The 22,151-nt window shown below is 35.6% G+C and overlaps 1 protein-coding gene across 5 annotated transcripts in view; it reads left to right on the top strand.

Annotated features, from left to right (window-relative positions):
• The window catches only part of RhoGAP19D (Rho GTPase activating protein at 19D), a 503,360-nt gene that overhangs the window by 431,393 nt on the left and 49,816 nt on the right, over positions 1–22,151 (top strand). For all 5 annotated transcript variants that reach the window (XM_090412052.1, XM_090412051.1, XM_090412054.1 and 2 more), the window contains one exon: positions 12,729–13,037. In XM_090412052.1, the coding sequence (XP_090268178.1) occupies positions 12,729–13,037 (309 nt within the window). The remainder of the gene's footprint in view (positions 1–12,728; positions 13,038–22,151) is intronic.

A 22,151-nucleotide genomic window follows, 5' to 3' on the forward strand; every position in this document is an offset into this window, starting at 1 on the left:
ATAGATTTCATTACACCTGCTATTAATCTTTGGTTTTTGTTTTATTGTCCAAATATCACTTTCATATAGTAGCATTGATGACGTTAGTGTATTTTGAACTTTTTTTAAGTCTGTTTTTGTACCATATTTGGTTTAAGTATTGAATTTATTACGCCTCTCATTTGTAGCTATTTTGTAATTTTCATATTAACATTGTTTTCATCTTCATATGAAATCATGCAGCCTAAATATGTAAAAGAATTAACTTGTTCTAAAATTTTGTTATTTATTACTATTTTACTTTTAGTTGGATCTTGACCTTTAAAAAAAGCCATTTGTTCATCTATTGAATTTATTATTCCAAAATCTTTAGCTGTTTCTTTTAGACTGAGAATAACTTTCTGAACATAATCTTCAGAATTATTATTGGTCATCAGCAAAAAGGAGTGTGTTTAAATTCACATTTGGAGATGGCTTTTAATACCTTGATGGTTTTGTCTGTTCCATAATATCATTTCATTTAAATGAACATTAGAGTTGCAGACAGGGACTATTTCTATGTAACTTCTTGGTTTATTTCTCTCCAAGATGATGATGATAGTTCAGCTCTTCATATAAGTGTTTAATAGTTCTTAGAATTTGGTATTTAGCTTTTTTTTTTATTTATTATTTGGTATTTGTCTTTCTTGTAATGTATTAAATTAAATGTTTACCTTGGTGTGGGTTTCAGATTGTATACTCTGTTCTTTTTTTTTTTTTTTCTATTATTAATTTTAGAGAGAAAGCTGGATCTATACATGAACATCCTTTTCTAAATCTACTCTGTGCTTCTGTAATAAAGTCTTCCGAATATTTTCCAAATTTTTTTCATTTAATATTCTACTATATATTTTGTAACAGGAATTCAGAATATTTATCCCTCTGTAATTTTTTGGATCTTTTTTTTTATGAATTGAAATTACTGTTGTATTTTTCCATTCTTCTTGCGGATATCCTGTAGATTAAAGTTATTTAAAAATAATAAGTTGCTCTCTAAATTATATTCTTGCATATTTATATAATTCTGAGCTTGGGTTATCTTCTCAGGGAGATTTTTAATTTTTTTTTTCTTTTAAATTTTTAAAAAATCTTCTGTTATATATATATTATATATATATATATATATATATATATATATATATCTGATTTTCATCATCTGCCTGGGAATTTTATTTTATTATTATTTTTTTTGTAATTGTCATTGGTCCATAATTCTGAATAAAAAAATTTGAAATTCTCTTTTTAGTTCACTGCTGATATTTACTTCTTGTCTAATATCTGAACTGAGATGCTTCAAAATTTTATATGCATTTGGTCTTATTATATATATGTGTGTGGGGGGGGGGGGGTTATGGCTTCCTAATTAGCTGTGGTGCCATTCTTTTGTGGTCTGTTTTATTTCTAAAGATTTACTACTTAATTTTTTTTTCCCCTGATTTCATCACTGCATGTTAACTTTATTTAATAATTTTTCTGGCATTTGCTACTATGTTTTTATGTTGTGCCATTCTTTTCGTACTTCACTTTTCTTTTTTCTTTTTTTTTTTTGACAGGACAATGAAATGCATTTCCAATTGTTATCATCCTCTAAATTTATTACACTCCATCGATGCAATATCCATTTTCACAAGACACTCAGCTTTCTCACCCTTGATCATGCTGCTCATCTGTCTCTGCCACCATTCACTTGTTCTGACACACTGCTATCACACCCACTTCGTGGCAAAAAAACTTCTTACCCTATTACTTGTTATTTCCTTTTGCAACTTCCACATGTTCTTGTTCCTGCCTCTTGTTTTACCATATAAAAAATTTCCCCAGTATCAATCCAGTAATAACCTTTCAACACCTTAAATGTCTCAGTCTATTCCTCTCTCCTTGTCATCTGTCCACCAAACTCTGTAGTTTGCATGCCTTCAGTCTGTCCATAATAACCTTTCAACACCTTAAATGTCTCAGTCTATTCCTCTCTCCTTGTCAACCAAACTGTCCACCAAACTCTGTAGTTTGCATGCCTTCAGTCTGTCCATATATCATTTTCGTTATCCGCCCCTACACCCTCTTATATCACCTTATATCTCTCGTGATCAGTGTCCTCAATATTGCAAGAATTCTCTAAGTCATCCTTGCAACCTCTGCAATATATCCTCTGAACTTCAAATCTCTATTTACAATTACCCAAAGATCCTGTTCTCCCTTTGCTTCTTCCAGTATAACTCCACCAAGTGAGTATGAAACATCACATCTGTGGATCTCAAATTTTAGAACTTTGCATACAGCACTAATAACATTCCCAATCATCATATTATCTGCAAATGACAGTATTCTAGTGAGAGTATCAGTGACATAAGGATTGAACGGTAATGGTCCCAGTACTGAACTCCGTGGAACTCCATTTGTATCCTTCCTACTCCCTGATACTGCTTCCCCATATACAATTCTCTTATATCTATCAGAAAGCCAGTTACCAATCACTAACCTGATATCCAGGCTCATATATTGCAATTTAAAAACCAACTCGTCACGTGACACTCTGTCAAATGGTTTAAGTGTTTTGCTGGCCATGAGGACTGTTTCAAAATCACTGATAAAAGATGACAAACATACTGTTTGAGATATACTGGGGGATTGGGATAGGGGGAATGCACTAAAAGAAGTGGAATGCATGAGGAATGAGTTAAGAAGCATTAAAGGAAGAGATTCAGAGACTGGAGAGAACAGATGCGAAGTGAATAAGAGTAGGAGAGAGAGAGAGAGAGAGAGTTATTATGGAAATGACAAAAGGGAAGAGAATAGAAGAACCAGGGGAAATGATAGTGCAGGAGCCAGGGATGGGGAGATGACAGGAAGGCAGGTAAGTGAGAGAGCAAGGAGAGAAAATGTCAGAGGAGAGAGTGAGGGATGCAGGTGATCTAGGAAGGAACAGTGCTAAGATGTGTGATGTCTGTGGAGTGCAAAATAGAATGCTAGAAGTGTATGCCTGGAAGAATGATAAACAGTGTGACTATAGTAATTAAGCAAGCGAAAGAGTGGATGAGATGATTGCGATGGTAGGTACGAATGATTTGAGAGGCAGCACGAATCAGGTGGCAAGAGGTCTAAGTTTGTACAAGTATAATAGTGCATAGCTGAGGATAGGAGCATCAATAATGAAGGGTATGATAGCCAGAATGTGCTGAAAGAGAGAGGCTTGGATTGTGAATATCTCGATGAGAAAGAATATAAGCATCTGGAGAGAATGTTGTTCTCTGAACAAGTGAGAGTGTTATTGCAGGGAAACTAGAATTATCAAGGTAGAGGATAGCATATGGTAGAGGATATGGTGTAATGCAGAATCCATTGGGCTCTGGAGGAAATGATGATAGGTATAGAAACACTGATGGTGAGTTGATGTTTCTTTGTACTAATGCGAGGAGTATCTGAATAAAGGAGATGAATTGGTGGCACTGATAGCCTCAGCCTGTCCAAAGATAACTGGGATTGTGAGACAATGGTTGATGGAAGATAATATACTGAAAGGAATAGAAGTAGCAGGGTATAGCATTTTTCAGCAGGATGAGCAGGGCAAATTATTAAGTGGTGGAGTATTACCTATAATAAATGATGATCTGTAGGACAGGATATTTAGGGGGGGGGGGCTATAAGCCATGTGGCATAGTGAATGAACAGCAGATGTTTGAATTTGGCGAGTGCAAAATGAGGTGATAATTTAAACTGTTGAGAGGTACTTACAGGCTTGACCCTGGGGAGTTCATTTGTATGGTAGAACAAGGGAAGGAGCAAAGACAAGGGATTATCCCTGGAAGGTGTGACAGGAAGCTATGCGCAAGAAGGTGAAGAGTGGTTTCTTTGCACAAGGATAGTTGAACTATGGTTGAACTAATTCACCATTTGTGAATTAGTTCAAGGAGTGATATAATAGACATGGTGTTGTCTAGAATGGTACAGAAGGATAAACTGAGAAGAGGAAATAGAATGTAGTAGTAAAGGAATGAAATTTTTTTGAGGGACAAATGTCTTAGGCATTACGTAATAGAAGGAATACGTAATAGAATAGAAGGAGGCTGCATAATTTGTTGGAGGAAGTCAGGGGAGGCAAGAGACCTTGTGGTGATTATTGTTAAAAACTTGAAATTCAGGGGACATATTGCATAAGTGGTGAATGTAGTCTAGAGAATTGTATCAATACTAGAAGAATGATGACTATCAGAGAGAAAAGAGTTCTGATTCCATTGTATAAAGCCCTGATCAGACCGTACCTAGACTGTTGTGCTGAGATTTGGTCCCCAGGATTTGAAGAGGTTTAAATTTAACCTTGGAAAGAGTGTAGAAGCAGAAAACAAAAATGATATCAGGACTGTACAATGTTAGTTGTGAGGATATACTGAGGAAATATGGACTGCACACCAAAGAAGGAGAGGTGATATGATTTAGATATTTAAACTGTTGAGAGGTACTTAGAGGCTTGACTCTGGGGAGTTCCTTTGTATGGTAGAATAAGGGGAAGGAGCAAGGACAAGGGGCTATCCCTGGAAGGTGTGACAGGAAGTTATGGGCAAGAAGGTGAGGAGTGGTTTCTTTGCAAAAGGGTAGTTGAAATGACAAAGACCTGTTCAGTGTTAAAACTCTTTGTTCTACAATGGATGCCATTCCAGTGCTAACCAATTCCTGCTGGCAACTTCTTCCAGGGGTGGTAATTCATGCATTCCAGAGATAAGTAATATGGACAAAATATGTATTACAGATGTAATGGGGATAATGAAAGAATTAAATAAAGACGTCACCAACTTAAGAAGTTCGACAGAATATACTTGAAACAAAATAGATGACTTTCTGGCTAGATCATTGCTGGTCTGACACAAGAAGTTAAGAAACTCAAAACAAAAAACATTTAATTAGAAATGCAAATATGGAGCTGCATGGCAAGCTCAAAGAAATTCATGAAACAGTGGATGACCCAAATCAACAGGCAATAAGATCAAACCTGGAAATTGTTGATATTCCCAATGAGCCACGTGAAAATATGAATGAAATAGCAAAGAAAATTGAACATAAAATCAAGATTAATATAATGAAAATGATATTGAGGCTATACATGTGTTCATAGTGGTAGAAAAAAAAAATAGCAGTACCTATCATAAAATTTAAAAGAAAAGTGATCAGAGAAAAATAGCTGGACGAGCACAAAAATATCTAATATAGACTAAGCACAACTGATATATGTGACAATTTTAAAGAAAGTTAAATATCTAAACGAGCACATGACTGGAAACCTAAAACATCTACTGTTTATTGCAAAGAAATGTAAAGAAGAAATACAAATATCTCTGGGTCAAACTGTTCGTGAGAGGAGACGTAAAATACATAAAAAATATGGCAGATCAGATGCAAACAAGATCTGTGTAAACTCCAAGAAAACAGCGAGAGTTAAAACTAACTCATGAACAACAGTGGCGGATGAGAATAACAACTGTGATATCACTTTTCATAAATGAATAGTATGTCATGATTCAGTAGAATTAAGAAACTTTATCCTCAGACACTGTAAGTACTTAATTTCTCATATCAATATAAGAAGTATTCAAGATAAATTAGAATATACAGAATTACTTCTAGACAATTTAAACTATTGGGTAGGTGTCCTAATCTTAACAAAAATCTGGGTTAAAAATAAAGAAGTTCATTTCTACCATTTAAGCAGATGTAAAAATTATTATCAATGTAAAAATTATAACAAATCTGTAGGTGTAATTATACGAGAGTGGTCTGAAAAGTTCTTGGCCTCAACCATAGATGGCAACATTATCGGCAAGATTTTTTTTTCCAAGTTGGTACATCTGTCATAAGCATCCATGTGAAATTGCAAGTCATTCTATCATGTAGTTCGTTTTATATAGCTGTCTGAAGCAAAAGTCTGTATCCCTTGAAATGGATGAAATTGAGTATTGTGCGGTTATAAAATTCTTTGTAAAAGAAGGTTTAACACCAAAAGAAATTCATTCGACATTCATAAAAGTTTATGGGCACTCTTCTCCTTTGTTTTCGACAATTAAGAATTGGGCTGCGAGTTTAAACGTGGTGGTACCAGCCTTGAAGATGATCCATGTGAAGGATGTCCAAAAAGTGTAACAATACCAGAAATCATTGATCAAGTGCACAATATGACATTGGATAACCGGTGAGTCAAAGTGTGTCAAATTGCCGAGACTATAGGCTTTTCAAAAGAATGTGTAGGATATATTTTTGCATGGAGAATTGCAAATGAAAAATGCACAAGATGTGTGCCATGTTGCTCACACAGCAGATCAAAAACTTACTTGCATAAAAATCTCTGAACAGTGCTTGGAGCGTTTTAAAGAATAAAACTGATTTTGTGTGTCAATTTATTACTATGGATGAGACTTGAATTCACCATTACACACCAGAATCCAAACAGCAGTTAAAACTGAACAGAAGCTGGTTGTTCAGCATCAAAGAAGACAAAGTCGGTTCCATCAGCAGGAAAGGTCATGGCATCTGTATTTTGAGATGCTAAAGTTGTTTATTAATTATCTTGAAAAGGGTAAAACAATAACTGGGGAATATTATTCTGACCTTTTAACCAAACTAGAAGAAAAAATTTGTGAGAAAAGACCCGGTTCGCAGAAGAAAAAAATCTTTCATCAGGACAATGCACCTGCCCGCAAAGGTGTTTTGGCAATGGGAATATTAAGGGATCTGCACTATGAATTGTTGGAACATCCACCCTATTCGCCAGATTTGGCTCCTTTTGACTTCTATATCTTCCCAAAACTGAAACTCTTCCTCACTGATCAATGTTTTTCTTTGAATCAAGATATGATTGCAGCTGTAGAGGGATATTTTGCAGATCTTACTGAGAACCACTACAGGGACAGGATCATGGTGCTGGAGCATTGCTGGAATAAATGTATTAGTCTTAAGAGAGATTATGTTGAAAAATAAAAATAATGTTGAAATTATAAATTCGTTTTTTCATTGTTAGGCTGAGAACTTTTCAGACCACCCTTGTATATACTTGAAACTCCATATTTGGTAATAACATTCTTCTTTTTCTTCTCTTCCGTCTAAGACGGGTTGAGAATTCCATTGAGCAGGATCAGAATACAGCATGGAAGACTGTTATATAAATCAGAGAATATGGGTATGGATTATAAAATATTAGCGTGGATAAGAGGAGACTTATTGGACATTCTCCTTTTTAGTAAAGCAATACCACCATATCTATGTGCTTCTAGAACTATCTTCATTCCGAAAAAAGAAACTTCAAGCCGTGCATCAAACTTTAGACCTATTACCATCTTCCCCTGTGATACTTAGACTCTTAATCATAAAATCTTAGTTAAATGACTTCATCGACATACATAGCATGATTATAGACAGAGAGCTTTTGTCCCTTCGGACGGCTGTGCCGAGAATATATATCTTCTCTCTCTCTCTCTGTGATAGTTTTCCCTGCAGAGGAGGCCACTGCACGCTTTGACCATCCTGGAAGAGTGGAGATAGCTCGTTATTCTGTTCACCCCAAAGGGAAGGTTTTCTATCCTAGAAGCTGGGATCGCTTCTTTGAGGAAAGTTCCTCTCAAGCCCCAGCAAAGACAGTTTCTCCTTTCCCACTATCTCCTACCTCGCTTTTACCACGAGTTGGTGCTTGGTAGGACATATATCTCGGTACTGTCTCAAATGGACAGGGCTATCTGTTCAGCTGTGAGATCATGGCTCTGACTGCCACCTGACAACTCCTACTGCATATTTCCACGCGAGGGTGAAGGACAGCAGGCTCAGGGTTCCATCACTTAGATGGCTGATCTCACGCCTGCAGCTGTCCAGAATTGTGAAGTTAGAATTATATTCTTCCCCTATCTGCAGAGAGGCTTTCTATAGCCCATTAATACAAGAAGACTTTAGATGGGCTAAAGGCTGGTCCCATTATCAAAGTACCTTAATTGAGTCAGCACCTGCAGAACACAAGAGATGGACATCTCTGCTGCACTGTTCTGTAGATGGTTCTCCTTTAAAAGAGTCATATCTGGTGCCTTCCCAGCATGATTGGGTAAGGGATGGCACCAGACTCCTCCCTGGGTTCGAATATATTGACCTTATCAGGACGAAGATCAATGCCCTGCCCACTGAAGCCCGCACAGCTCGATGGGGTAGTGACGACTCAAACTGTAATGCTGGCTGCCGCTACAGTGAGACATTGTCTCATATAGCCCAGTGTTGCTTCCATTCAGAAGCAACCAAATGGAAGCAACCCCAACACCCATGGGGGGTCTGCGTGTGGAGGCATGACACTGGTCGATATTCTGAACAACCGCTTTAAGAACAAAGGTTGAGAGACCTCGGTGGAACCACATTATAGGACGTCCACAGGTTTGCGTAAGCCAGACAGTGATTAAAAGAGATGGTGACATTTGGGTAGTTGATGCCCAGGTGGTGAGAACAGGGTGCCCACTAGCCCATAGCCATAATAATAAGGTAAACTATTACAAGAATAACCAAGATCTAGTTAGTAAGATATGGGAGGAGAATGGGGCAACTCCGAGGTTTACCAGCGCCACCATCTCTTTACTTGGCTTATGGAGTGCAGATAACTGTAAGGACTTAAAATAGCTTGGGCTTATGCAGAAGGAAATAAAAATTCTTTCCTTGAGGGCCCTACAGGGCACACAATGATTACAATGATAACTAGAACAAGCATCGGGTAAAACACTTGTAAAGGCTTAGGCCTATATCAAGTCTGGACGTGATGTAAGGGTAGTACTGCCCATAACCAGTACAAAGATTAATTTAAAAAATAATAATAATAACTAGTGGTGTACCAGAAGGATCAGTCCTTATTTCACTGTTATTCAATCTGTACATTAATGATATTGGGAAGGATTTGACAAGCGACATACAGTTATTTGCTGATGATGCAAAGATATTTAGGGCAATCAGGAATGCTGCTGATATGACTTGCAGAATGATTTGAATAGGCTGGAATTGTGAGCATAGAAAAATGGTTGTCTGTTCAGTGTCAGTAAATGCAAAGTCATGCACTTTGGCATGATTAGATATCCAATGTCATATTATATTGGTGGGATTATGCTAGAAGAAACGGATCAGGCTATGGATCTATAGTGTTAGTGGATAGGAAGTTGAAGTTCAGGGACCATGTTATAAAAATTGCAAATACAACTAAAAAAAAAATAACTGCAATGCTGCAACAAATTTTAACATGTAAAGATAAGGATGCCATTTTGTCTCTTTAATAAGGGCTTTGATAAGACCTCACTTGGACTATTGTGCACAGGTCTGGTCTTCTGGTTTCTGTTGTGAGAGTGTTAAAAATTATATCAGGATTGTGGAATACTGATTATGAAGACAGATTGAAGATTTGTAGACTGCAGCCATTAGCAAACAGGAGAAAGAGGGGTGATATGATTGAAACTTACAAACTTCTGAAATGGTCATATAGGATTTCAGTTGATGGAATTTTTCATTTTATGGAGAGTGGGAAAAGGACAAGAGGGTATGCTTGGAAGCTCCAAATGAATGCTACTAAGAAGGGGCAAGATTTTTCTTTCAGAGGGTGGTGCATGATCGGAATGGATTGCCATTGGATTTTGTGTGTGCAGGCAGTGTTGAATGAATGAATTCAAGAATAAGTATGATAGATAGTGCGTGTAGTATGTGGCCTCCCTCGTTGAGTCCCTGAAGGTCTCTCTTAATAATAATAATAAGAAGAATTTCTGTGATTTTTTAAGGCTTCTAAAATAGCTAATGTTGAGATCAAAAGCCTTTTCAATAATAAAGGCTAGTCCGTAGAATTTTTTATATTCATTTACCTTATTACATAGATATGATCAACAGTGCTATAATTTTTTTTTCTTTTTTTTTTTTCTGAATCCTGCCTATTCTGCAGGTTGGCAAAAATCTAGTTGTTTGTATTCTCTAGGTAATTATATTTTATTTAAAAAAATTATGTATTGTTGAAAGAAGGTTGGGTGAATGTTGATTTTTAATCTCTCTCTCTCTCTCTTTAATAATAATAACATTATTCCAAATCTGTTGTATTGCTTTCCATCTTATGCAGATGTATAAATTTAACCTGCACTATGTACCTAAAATACTTACGTGTACAGTCGTGATTGGTTCGTGATTAGTTCTTGATATTAAAATATCAAAGCATGTTTCTTCTTCTTCCATTTTGAGTATTACATTTTTGTTTTCTTATTGGTCTAGGTTTTGGAAGTTACCAATATTCACCCAGCCAATATCAGTTATTGTTCTCTGGCACTTCAGCAGTACCAAATGGAATGACCTTTGTGATGTCTCTACTTCCTTTTTATGCTATCCTGCTCTGACCTAGTAAATGAGATAATCCAGGGTGGAATAAGGGCTTTCATTCCCACTTTATACAAAACTCCCATCTCTGGTTCTCTGATATGCATCAAAGCAGTCCATGATAAAAACTGTCAGCAATATCTTCGTAAATGGCTGAACTCAAAAATAACATGTTTGTACTTAGCTTTCAAGCCAGCAACATCTTTAAAAATAAAACAAACAGTAATAAATCTAAATCAGAATATGCAAGGGCCAGATTCTGACAACTTGCCTCCAGCTCAAATGACAATTGAGCTTTCTGGTTTCAAACTAATGTATAATAGCTGATCTACTAGTCAAACTTCCCACATACCTTTGTACACAAGCATTAGGATACTGGAGAAATTAATATGGTCATGCTTGACATTTTCAGAGCATTTGTGATTGGGTTGTTTGTGTGCTACATATCATGGTGAGTGGATTCCTTTCTTTGGATAATTTTGTACATTATCAACCTTATTTCACTGAACACAAAAGCCTTTTCATGATTTTGCTGACTATAGTACCATTCCACTTCATTTGCTGAACCCTGTAGTGCTCAAATGATTTTCAGGCTTTAAGATCTCTTCAATGCCACCAATACACAGTTCCTTATAATCAACACATTTATGGTGTATATATTCAGGAAAATGTTTACACCCGAAGAGTAGGTAAGAAACTAGTTGAATAAACAACAGTTTTGTTGTTATACTGGATATCCGTTTAATATGAGTAGAAAAAAACTTACAGTTGCTGACAGTGTTATCTTATTTCTTCTATGAAAGATATCACTTTGCCCACCTGGCTGTGTTTAATAATATTCAGATCTGTAGTCAATTTGATTTCTTTTCCTTAGCCGACTTACATCTCTAGTCTTTCCTGGCATAAACATATCATATTCATAACCTTCTCAGTATTCCAAAAGGCAGTGTCCTCTTCTGTATAACACACAACTCAGATGTAGAACTACTAATGCTGCATAAATCCGAAATCTCCCCAGCATTAGAATAAAGGGAGTTTGTCATTTACCTCTCTCTCTCTCTTTCAGATTCATTTCAGTTACTTTTTCATTGATGTTTTGTTTCATGCCTTTTCTGTATATTCATAGGCACTTATATATTAAACTGGCCACCACTGCCCACTTTCCTCTAAACATGCAAAAACATGAAAAGCTATTGGTCACTATCCATAAACAGTTCACATTCAAATTTGTCAATCCAAATTCTTATTTGCTTTCATTTCATTTACTATCTGCTTTGTACCAGATACAGGGAGAAATATTCCTCTGGTACAAATAGTCTGGAGTTTATGCATGAAATAGATGTGGATGAAACAAAACATTTGGCAGACTGGCTAGTCATATGAATTAAAATAATAATAATAATAAATAAAATAACAGCATGCTGATATTGTCACTAGAGACTCTTTCATAGAGTCAGCTGGGATAGGGCTATTATAAGCCCACATATGGTATTTAATTGCTATAGGCCATGCTGTTTCTCATGTGTAAGAGTGAAACAAAAGAAAGAAAAAAAAGTATATTCTGTAGCAACAAGAAATACGAATATCTGGTCCTTGAAGTAGTTGATCCAGTGGAAAGAAGCTACAGATTACTAAAGTGCAAGTATCATCTAAATTTAAACTTGATCTGGTTATCTGCCTTTGGCCTGTTGCAGAATGAAGAATATAGTTTCACTAAATAGTACTTGAGAATAAGCCCTTGTCGATACTAATGGCACAGTGTAGCACAGTATATAGGTACTGAACAACAGATCAGCCAGTTGGGATGTAAAACTTCATTCCTATTGTATCTGTTTTGTGTGATGTCAATCAAAGGTACTGTTGAAACTGTATGGATTACTTATTTATGAAAGTTATAATGATGCAATTTAATACATGAAGTATGTACTAACCTCTATGATGGGGGAGTATCCAAAGCATGGTCATAATCGCAATTCCCCATCATTTGTAATAAGAATCCTTAAAATATAAGAAAAACTAAATAAGAAGTAAGGAACATAAATGACTGAGATTTATGAAGAATGATCTGTATAAATGAAATTCAGGGAGAAAAAAATTCATTCAAATGAATGAAGAAGTTGTCTTCATATAGATGAAAAACACCATGTTTAATATAAAAGAAAAAATGGTTTAATCATAGTCATCTACCTTGAAATAAGAAATTGAGAACTGAAAGAAAAACAGTAACAGACATTTTAAAGATCATAGTAGTTGAGAGATTTCTCATTGGTTTCTGTTCAGAATAAAATATTATTTTTCACATAGAAATTTCAAAATATTGCATTCGACATCTTTATTAAAGAAATGATACTTTTAATTTTCAGCATGTTCCTCTGTTGGTAGAGTTATGTACACAGATAGTTGAAACTAAAGGACTGGAAGTTGTTGGAATCTACAGAGTACCTGGAAATAATGCAGCAGTAAGCATGTTAATGGACAATGTTAATCAAGGATTTGACTCTCTGGACTTGCAGGATCCAAGGTGGAGTGATGTTAATGTAGTTTCCAGCTTATTGAAAGCTTTCTTTAGGAAGCTCCCAGAACCTTTGCTTACTTCTCACCTCTATCCAAAATTTATTGATGCCAGCAAGTTGGAAAATCCATCTAGGCGACTTGCAGTCTTTAAAAAACTAGTAAGTACTTTAATTATTTTTAATATGTAAACATGTATATACAATAATATGTATGTATATACAATAAAATTTAATATGTATATACAATAAAAGATCTCATCTAACTAATTAGCAGTTATTAAATGAGTTCAGATCATCAGACTTTTTTTGAGCATATTACTAAAACATACAAAAGATATCTTTTGGAAGTTTTTACACTTGATTATACTATAAATTAAAGATGACAAGAAATTATATTCTTGGTTTAATCCTTTATCCAAATGTAAGCAAACAGTTTGCACCTGAAGAATTTTCAGGACTGGGCAACTCATATATAGAAGCTAATGACTTCACATCACTTGCCTTAGTTATCCCATAATGCAAAGCACATACCCTTACAGACATATATAATGCTATGCATTATGGGAAGGGTCACCACCCAGATCTGTTTCAACCTTTATTGAGGTCTCATCAGTGAGAGCCAATATGGAAGTAATGCAGACGTCATTTGAATTTATAGTATAACCAAGTGGAAAAACTTCCAACAACTGTCTCTAATCCAAAGTGTTTTAATAATAAGGTGTGACACCTTTTGGCTACTCATATATGGAAATATGATTTCTGCATTACCTTGGTATCACCTCTGGATCTGGCTCCCACTGATGAGGCCTCAAAGGTCAAAACTGGTCATCTCCTTGTTAAAATGGAACAATTTTTCTCTTTCCACTCCTTTTGGACTCTCTCCATTGTACAACCTTTCCTAAAGAGGAATGTCAAGGGTACCGTTAACTCACTGGATCATTTCTTCAAAAAATGCAATATATGCACCGAGTCCACTTAATTCCTGATACCTCCTGCACTCATCATCATTCCCTTCTCCTCCATTCAAGCTTTGATTTATGTCAGACTTATGAGGATGAAATATTTTTATGAATTGCTCATTTAATATCTCAGGTATATCATACACCATTCTACCATTTTCACCAACTAATATTATCTTTTCATCATCATCATTTCTTTTGTTGCCACATATTGAAAGAACTCTGGAATTTTCTCAGTAATATTATTAATTGCACTTCATACTGTACTTTTGCTATCCTTACTTAACAAGTCACCTTCCTGGTCTGCACTTTGTACTTCTCATGCAGCTGATTATTTGTAGGTGCTTTCTGTTGCATCCATGCCTACTTCTTCCACGTTGCATGCTTAATCTCTCTCTCTCTCCGTTATTTCCATCCATTTTGTGCCTACCTCAATTAATCTCCTGATCTTCAGAATGCATTTGGACATTGCTGCTATTAAATAGCTCTAGATCAGTGCCCAAACAGCACTGATCCTGTTGTAGCAGAAAGATGATGAGTCTCTAATGTCTTCCATCTCACAGTTTTACAGCCATTACAATCATGCTTATAAGTTTCTAGAATTGAGTCTTACTGATATCATTTATCTTCAGCCTCAAGCTAGTACTAATATTGAGCTACTTTCTTCTATCAGGATTTCACAGTGACTAATAATATTTGTTTGTTTATGGTCTGCATTTTAATAAAATGCAAACTTACCAAGCGCAATATTTCACCTCAAGAAACAGTAGCCTTAAAAAACTTACACAACAATAAAAAATTGTTATAACCAATACAGATAAGGATAATGGATCAAATAAAATCCAATAAAATAATGGCTGAGTGGTTGGCGTATCTGCTCTCCAGCCAAAAGGCTGCGGGTTCGAATCCTGCTGTGGGCATGGATGTTTGTCTGTGAAAATACTAGTGGTGATGATGGACAGTAGATGGTGTTGATGTAGATGATGATGGTAGTTGCGGTTCATTTTGTCTTGGTTGGCCAAGTAGTTAGCATATCCGCTCTCCAGCCAAAGGCTGCCGGTTCGAATCCCACTGTGGGCATGAATGTTCGTGATTGTCTGTGGAAATACTAGTGGTGGTGGAGATAGGCGGTAGTTGGTGTAGTTGTGGTTCGTCGGTGAATTGAGTGGTGGAGACAGAGAGCTATAAAGTAGGTGCCCTCCCTCGACGAGTCTTTGGACTCCCTGGAGGGGTCATGTAATAATAATAAAATATGCAAAATTTCAGGGTGGGAGGTCAAGCATGTTGTCACTGTACAGGAAGATTTAAATAGATTGCTTTGAGTAGGCTATTGAGGAACAGCCATTTCAGTATTGAAAAGTGTGAGGTTCTGAAATTAGGTAGGTAAAGGTGGGATGCAAAGTATACATTTGGTTAAGAAATTTTGAAGGAGGTAGAGGAAGGAGATGAGAGATGTGGTGGACAGGAACATGAAATTTAGGAGTCACATTGCATAAGTTGTGAAGTTGTCACATTAGATTATGGCAATGATGAGAGAACCTTGATATGCAGAAATAGAGTTTGTTGTTAACATTATTAAACACATGTATTCATAAGAATAAAGAATAATTTTATTATTGTAAATGTTTTGGCCAGAAACTAATGGGCCATTATTAGTGTATCAGCAGATGAAGCTAGAGCAGAACAGTAATCCTATTTACAGAACTAAGCCATGTGCTGAAGTGCCACCATACAAGTAGTTACAAAATAAAATGAGATTGCAGTTAATATTAAAATTAAAATAATTAACATTTGAAATACATGTAATCCCCAATATACATGGATTTGCTTTTACATGTTTTTTACCACTGTATACGTATATGTTACATCACTGTCTACACATTTGCTAAGCACTTAAGTGCATAAGGGGATCATATGCGAAGTACAAGTACCATGTATGCAGCACATTATCCAGCACATCGCCTCATATCTGCAAGGTCAAGATTTTTTACTAATTTGAAGATGAATTTTAAAAACAGAGATATGTAGATGGAAGTTTTTTCACTTGGCTATGCTACCAATTATATATTTGGTTTAATCCTCTATCCAAGTGTAAGCAAACAAAGTTTGCACCTGAAGTATTTTCAGGACTGGGGCAACTCATGGCATAGGTGGTATAACTTCTCATCACTTGCCTTAGTATCCCATAATGCAAAACACATCTCCTTGCAGACATGTAATAAGGTGTGACACCTTTTGGCAACTGGTATATGGAAATATGACTTCTCCATTACTTCCACCTTAGTATCGCCATCTCTGGGTCTGGCTCCCACCGATGAGACCTCAATAAAGGTCGAAACCGGTCTGGGTAGTGACCCTTCCCTTAATGCATAGCATTATACATGTCTACAAGGGGATGCGCTTTGCATTATGGAATACTAAGGGCAAGTGATGAAAAGTTATACCCCCTTTGCCACGAGTTGCCCCTGTCCTGAAAATACTTCAGATGCAAACTTTGTTTGCTTACACTTGGTTAAAGGATTAAACCAAATATATAATTGGTAGCATTGCCAAGTAAAAAAACTTCCATCAACTTATCTCTAATCTAGAGAATTTTAATAATAAGGTGTGACCCCTTTTGGCAACTGGTATACGGAAATATGACTTCTCCATTACTTCCACTTTAGTATCATCACTTCTGGGTTTGGCTCCCACTGATGAGACCTCAATAAAGGTCGAAACCGGTGTGGGTAGTGACCCTTCCCTTAATGCACAGCATTATACATGTCTGCAAGGAGATGTGTTTTGCATTATGGGATACTAAGGCAAGTGATGAGAAGTTATACCACCTTTGCCACAAGTTACCCCAATCCTGAAAATACTTCAGGTTCAAGCTTTGTTTGCTTACACTTGGATAAAGGATTAAACCAAATATATAATTGGTAGAGATACGTAAATGTCAGTTTACATATCTCTGTTTCAGTACATTTCCGATGCTATTGTTTCCATGCATATTATAAGTTTAATTTACATCCTTATTAAATATGTCAATAAGACTAGTGAAGGAAAGTCATAACAGTGAGGTGTGCTGTTATCAATTTGAATAAGAAATCAAAATTTACACAAAAACTTGAGTCACGTTTTAAGATTGTTGATGCTGTACATGAATTTAAATTAAGCAAATCAACAATAAAAATAATTTTTAAAGATAAGGATAAAATTAAAGCAGCAGATGAAAATGTTGCTCCCTTCTCATCAAAGGAAATCACGCATTTTGAAAACTGAAATATGTAGGTAATTTAAAGTTTTTATTTATGTGTAATTTAAATAAAAGTTTTCCATATTATATATCAGTGGTGTTCAACCTTTTTTACTATGCGAGTTACTTTTCTATACTAAGTTATTCGGCAATCTACTCTCTTATATAGATCACGTTCCCCCAACCTGATATCTGATTACGCAAAACTATGCAGTTAAATGCTCTCACTCACTTCAAAGGACCCACTCTCCCAGCCCTAAAAACTTCAAAGAAACTAAAAACTTTATTTGTGTATTTAAAAATTTATTTATCACTTTTAGTTATTTTAATACAACCATAACCTCTCTTTTCTATAATTATTTTATTATAGAAGAGAGAGGTTATGGTTGTTCCATTGTACAAATAGGCTTCAGTGTGCAGATTAGGTTAGAAATGTCTAGAGAAGATTAAGGTGTTTTGTGAATAGGAGGGGGGGATATGACTGAGACATATAAGTTGGAAAGGATTGTTACAAAGTAAGCATTAATGTGGAAGAAATTTTACATAGAATGAGACATAACAAGAGGTCATTCCTTGGAACTGTATAAGGAGGACATAAGGAGGAGGTTTGTTGCACGGAGAGTGGAATGTATTGCCTGCGAAATATAAGCAAGTTAATAAAACATCTTTTTATAAAATAGTGCATTTGGTGTTGTTAATACTATTAAAAATAAGTCATGTATAACTGTCAACACCTAAGCTTATCTATTAGATAGAGCTGTATTAATTTGCCATAGATTTAGACATTAGTCATTCTGAGATACACATTTTTTCTGTTATCTGAATTAACTTCAGATTGATATTAGTTTGACTTGAACCCAGCTTGTTAATGTTTTTCAAGTATGCTTGCATAAATATTACCTGGAACACTCAGTAGTGAAATTCCTCTGTATTTCTTGTATTCATTATGATTGCACAGGAATTTCCGTGGAGTCCAAAGACTCATCACAGAACACCTATACTAGCCGCACAAATTAAAATTCAAAAATAATTATTGTAAATTATTTTGAATGCATTTACTGACAAAATACTCTGTCAACAATTCCACTTATTTATCACTCTCCAATTGAAAAAATTTCTTACACAATTTCCAGAAATGACCCATTCTCCTTCTGACCAAGTGCCAAAAAATTTCCTCTGCATCAATCCTATAAAATCCTTTTAGTAACTTGAACATTTCATTCATATCCTCTCTTTTCTGCACATCAGCTAACTTCTACAACCCATAAACCCTCAATCTATCTCTTAAAGAGCATTGTAGACCAAACATCATTGTCACTTGAATGTGAATTCTCTCAATCAATTTCTCATTTTCAGGAAAAAACCTAGATAACCAGATCTGCGCACAGTAATCCAGATTTGGTTATACCAGAACTTATAAAGAGAGCTGTTAGTATGTTAGTTAGTATAGACCTCTTTGTAGCCTGTTTGTATGTAGACCTCTTACTTCAATAACTAAATAATCCTATGAGCTATATTAGCCACTTTTGCAATATGCCCTCTGAAGATCAATTTCCTGTCCACCATGACCCCCCCCCCCCCAAATCCCTAGCTTCATAAATTCCCTGAAGTACACCTTCATCAGTGTAGGAAGAGCATAACTTTACACTTTTTCCACATTCAACAGGTGCTCATTATCTTTTGCCCATAAACAACAAATTACACAATAACCACAGTAATTAAATTTAATGAAAGTACAGATATTTTCTACTCAAAATAACAGTACATCATCAGTGTGTAAAAACAAGCAAATCAAAGATCAGGAATACAAGGTAATACAACAATCAGTTTACCAATTTAAAAACAGTTGCTGTGAGCTAGGAATTAATATATTACAAAATAATATGAAAACTATTTTTGATGTTTACATAAAATGAGACACTCAAATTTCTGGGGAAGAGAGAGAGAGAGACAATCATGCCAATTCAGCTTAGGCTGACATAAAAGAACTATGGCATTGCCTTCAACCTGTCTATAGATCTTATTTTTCCAGCTGAAATATCCTGATTGCATAACAAATTCAAAAGTCTTCACAGCATAAGGAGGGAGATCATCATATAGTAAACTAATAGTGTCAGATAATGAATATTGGTAAAAATGGAAACAATGTCAAATCCAAATCTTGTATCTGAATATTCTTGAATTTGTTATGCAATCATTATATTTCAGCTGGGAAAACAAGATCTATAGACAGGTCGAAGGCACTGCCTTCAACATGAGTAGTCCTCTCTCTACACCTTTGGCATATTTTTTGAACAATCTGGAGAATTTTTTTGAGGGAATAATGGATGAGAACAAAATTTTTTTGTTCTCATCCATTATTCCCCAACCTTCTCTTTGGTTTCATTATGCTGATGATATTTCTGCCACTTCCACAACAGATCAATAGCCTTTACCCACACATTCAGTTCACCATGGGAAAAGAAAATGCTGGTAATTTACCATTCTTGGACATCCTTCTTACTCATACAGCTGAGATAATTTGTCAGCCAGTGTTTATCGAAAACCTACTTTTACTAGCACATATATTCATCAAAAGTCTGTTCATCACACCTCAAAAAATTGGTGTTATCAAGTCTCTAATTAATAGCAGATAATGTATATACCTCTCTCTCTCTCTCTCTCTCAAGATTACAAGAACTTTTCATTATCAAAACTTTAATGGAATTAAATGGTTACAACCCTCATCAAATCCAGCAGATAATTCATTCATTCATTCATTTCTTATGGTGATTCAACGGCTATGAAACCCCTTTTATGGGGAGGCATGGCACCACCTCAATCTCCCCTATTTTTATCCAGGCTCAGGACCAGCATAACTGACAATTCAGACCTATGGCTGGAGGGATTTTGTTAAGGGATTGTCTTAAGTATTCCTGACTGTATCCGTGTGTGTTCACAGGGCCGGTTTGCCTACTTGCGGGATGAAAAACCCCAGATAAACTGGGGAAAAAACCCTGTTGTCCGTGCCCAAGACCGGCTAACTTGGCTATTGCTGAGGAAGATCCTTAAGCTCCTCACGTCGTCGACAGGAATTGAACCTAGGACACTCCTTCCCAAGGCATACGGTTGCAAAGCGCATAGCCACTAGGCTATGCGCAACACGGACAGTAGATAATTGATTCTTATGTTCCAACACCTAAGAATTCTTCAACAGACAGCAGGGTCCCAATCCGTTATATTTCTGGTATCTCTGAACCTATTGGTAGAATTTTGAAGAAGTATCACCTTATTCCCACATATTTTCTTATTAACAAAATTTCTCATCTGTTACCATCTACAAAAGACAAACTCTCACATCTATTGTTAGCTAGTGTTTACCAGATACCCTGTGAATCTAATTTGACATCCTTTGGGTAGACAGGCCATTCTGTGGAAAAAAGAATTAATGAACATCAATATTACGTTGAATGTGTGAAACCTCAAAAAGTCTGGTCTGGCACGGCATAGTATTGACACTAAACATATTTGGTGTGATGAAACTCTTCTTCTTCATAGAAGCAGATTTAAATATGAATGCCTTTTCAAAGAAAGTTGTGAAGCATTTTACATCAGCCTAACCTGAATTGGAACGACTGTCTCTCTCTCTTTCCCAAAAGTTTGGGACTCATCTTATGTAAGCATCAAAAATAGTTTTAATATTCCTTATTTATATATTAATTTCCAGGTCATAGCAAATGTTTTTAATTGGTAAACTGTTTGTTGTATGTATGTTGTATTTCTGCTCTTTTGCTTGTTTCTACACACTATACCCTTTATACCATTCCTTTACCTTTTTTTTTTTTTTAAATGTCTACTGCCTTCATGAATGAATCAAAAAATTTCTCCACTTCTTCCTTGGGAGAACCTTCAAAGATTGAACTATCCAATTTTGCATCTTCAGTAAACAATGTAATATTTCCCTTGAAATAATTTTTTCTATCATTTATGTATTAACTAAACAGCATTGGTCTAAGCAAAGAGGGCCACAGTACACTGCTAGTCACATGCCTTCTCCTTCATTCTGCTCCTCCATTTACTACTTTGCTATATGTCCATTAGCTGCACTCATCTATATCATTAACTTAATATTCATTCCAATTTGTACACCATTCTGTCAAATGCCTTTCAAACTCAAGCAGTATCATCATATAGTAAAACATCAGCAACTTATTAAGGCATGTTGGAAGTTTTTTCCACTTGGTTATACTATAAATTAAAGATGCCAAGAAATTATAATCTTGGTTTAATCCTTTATCCAAGTGTAAGCAAACAAAGTTTATGCTTGAAGTAACTTCATGTGCAAATTCTGATTGCTTACACTTGGATAAAGGATGAAACCAAGAATATAATTTCTTAGTATCTTTAATTTTTACTAAGACATGAGCTATCCTTTACAAATTGCAATTCATCTGCTGTCTTCAAAAGCACTTCTCCCTCCATTCTATTCTCTCTGTCTGGCCACCCTGAAAATCTTCAAATTTCCTTATAGAATCAGCATGAGGATGGGAGTTTTCTCCTATCGCTTTCTCATTTTCTCTAAATTTTCCCAAAAGACATTTATTGGCCTGGGATTCATTTCCTACTCTATTTAGATCTAGAACAAGGACTAGCTTTTCCTTTATCCTTTTTTTTAAATGTCTACTGCCTTCATGAATGAATCAAAAAATTTCTCCACTTCTTTCTTGGGAGAACCTTTTCATCAACCATATGCACAAATAATTGTTATTGTGTAATCCCCATTTGCTCACATCACTCTACTTGAAATTTTCTGTCATATAAGAAGTTCATCTTTGTCGTCTTATTTTTCTTTTCTACTACTTTCTTTCTTTGATCACTTTTGTCAGAATATAGCATCCTGTAATTAATATTTAGCAGAATCACGCTTCTTTTATTCTTCACTTTTTTCCCATTGGCACTTCTTTTTCTAATTATGCCTTACTTCATGTCTGCTGCTGTTGAGTTTGAGTTTTGCCTCAATGGCTGCCTTTTCAATGTTTGTCTTGATTTCCTGACAAAAGCATTGGGGGAGGGGATGGGTGTTAATTGAGCAACTCC

The sequence above is a fragment of the Typopeltis vanoorti genome, chromosome 22 (assembly GCF_054136105.1).
Source record: "Typopeltis vanoorti isolate ZY-2024b chromosome 22, IOZ_Tvanoo_1.0, whole genome shotgun sequence".
In the NCBI taxonomy this organism is placed as follows: Eukaryota; Metazoa; Arthropoda; class Arachnida; order Uropygi; family Thelyphonidae; genus Typopeltis; species Typopeltis vanoorti.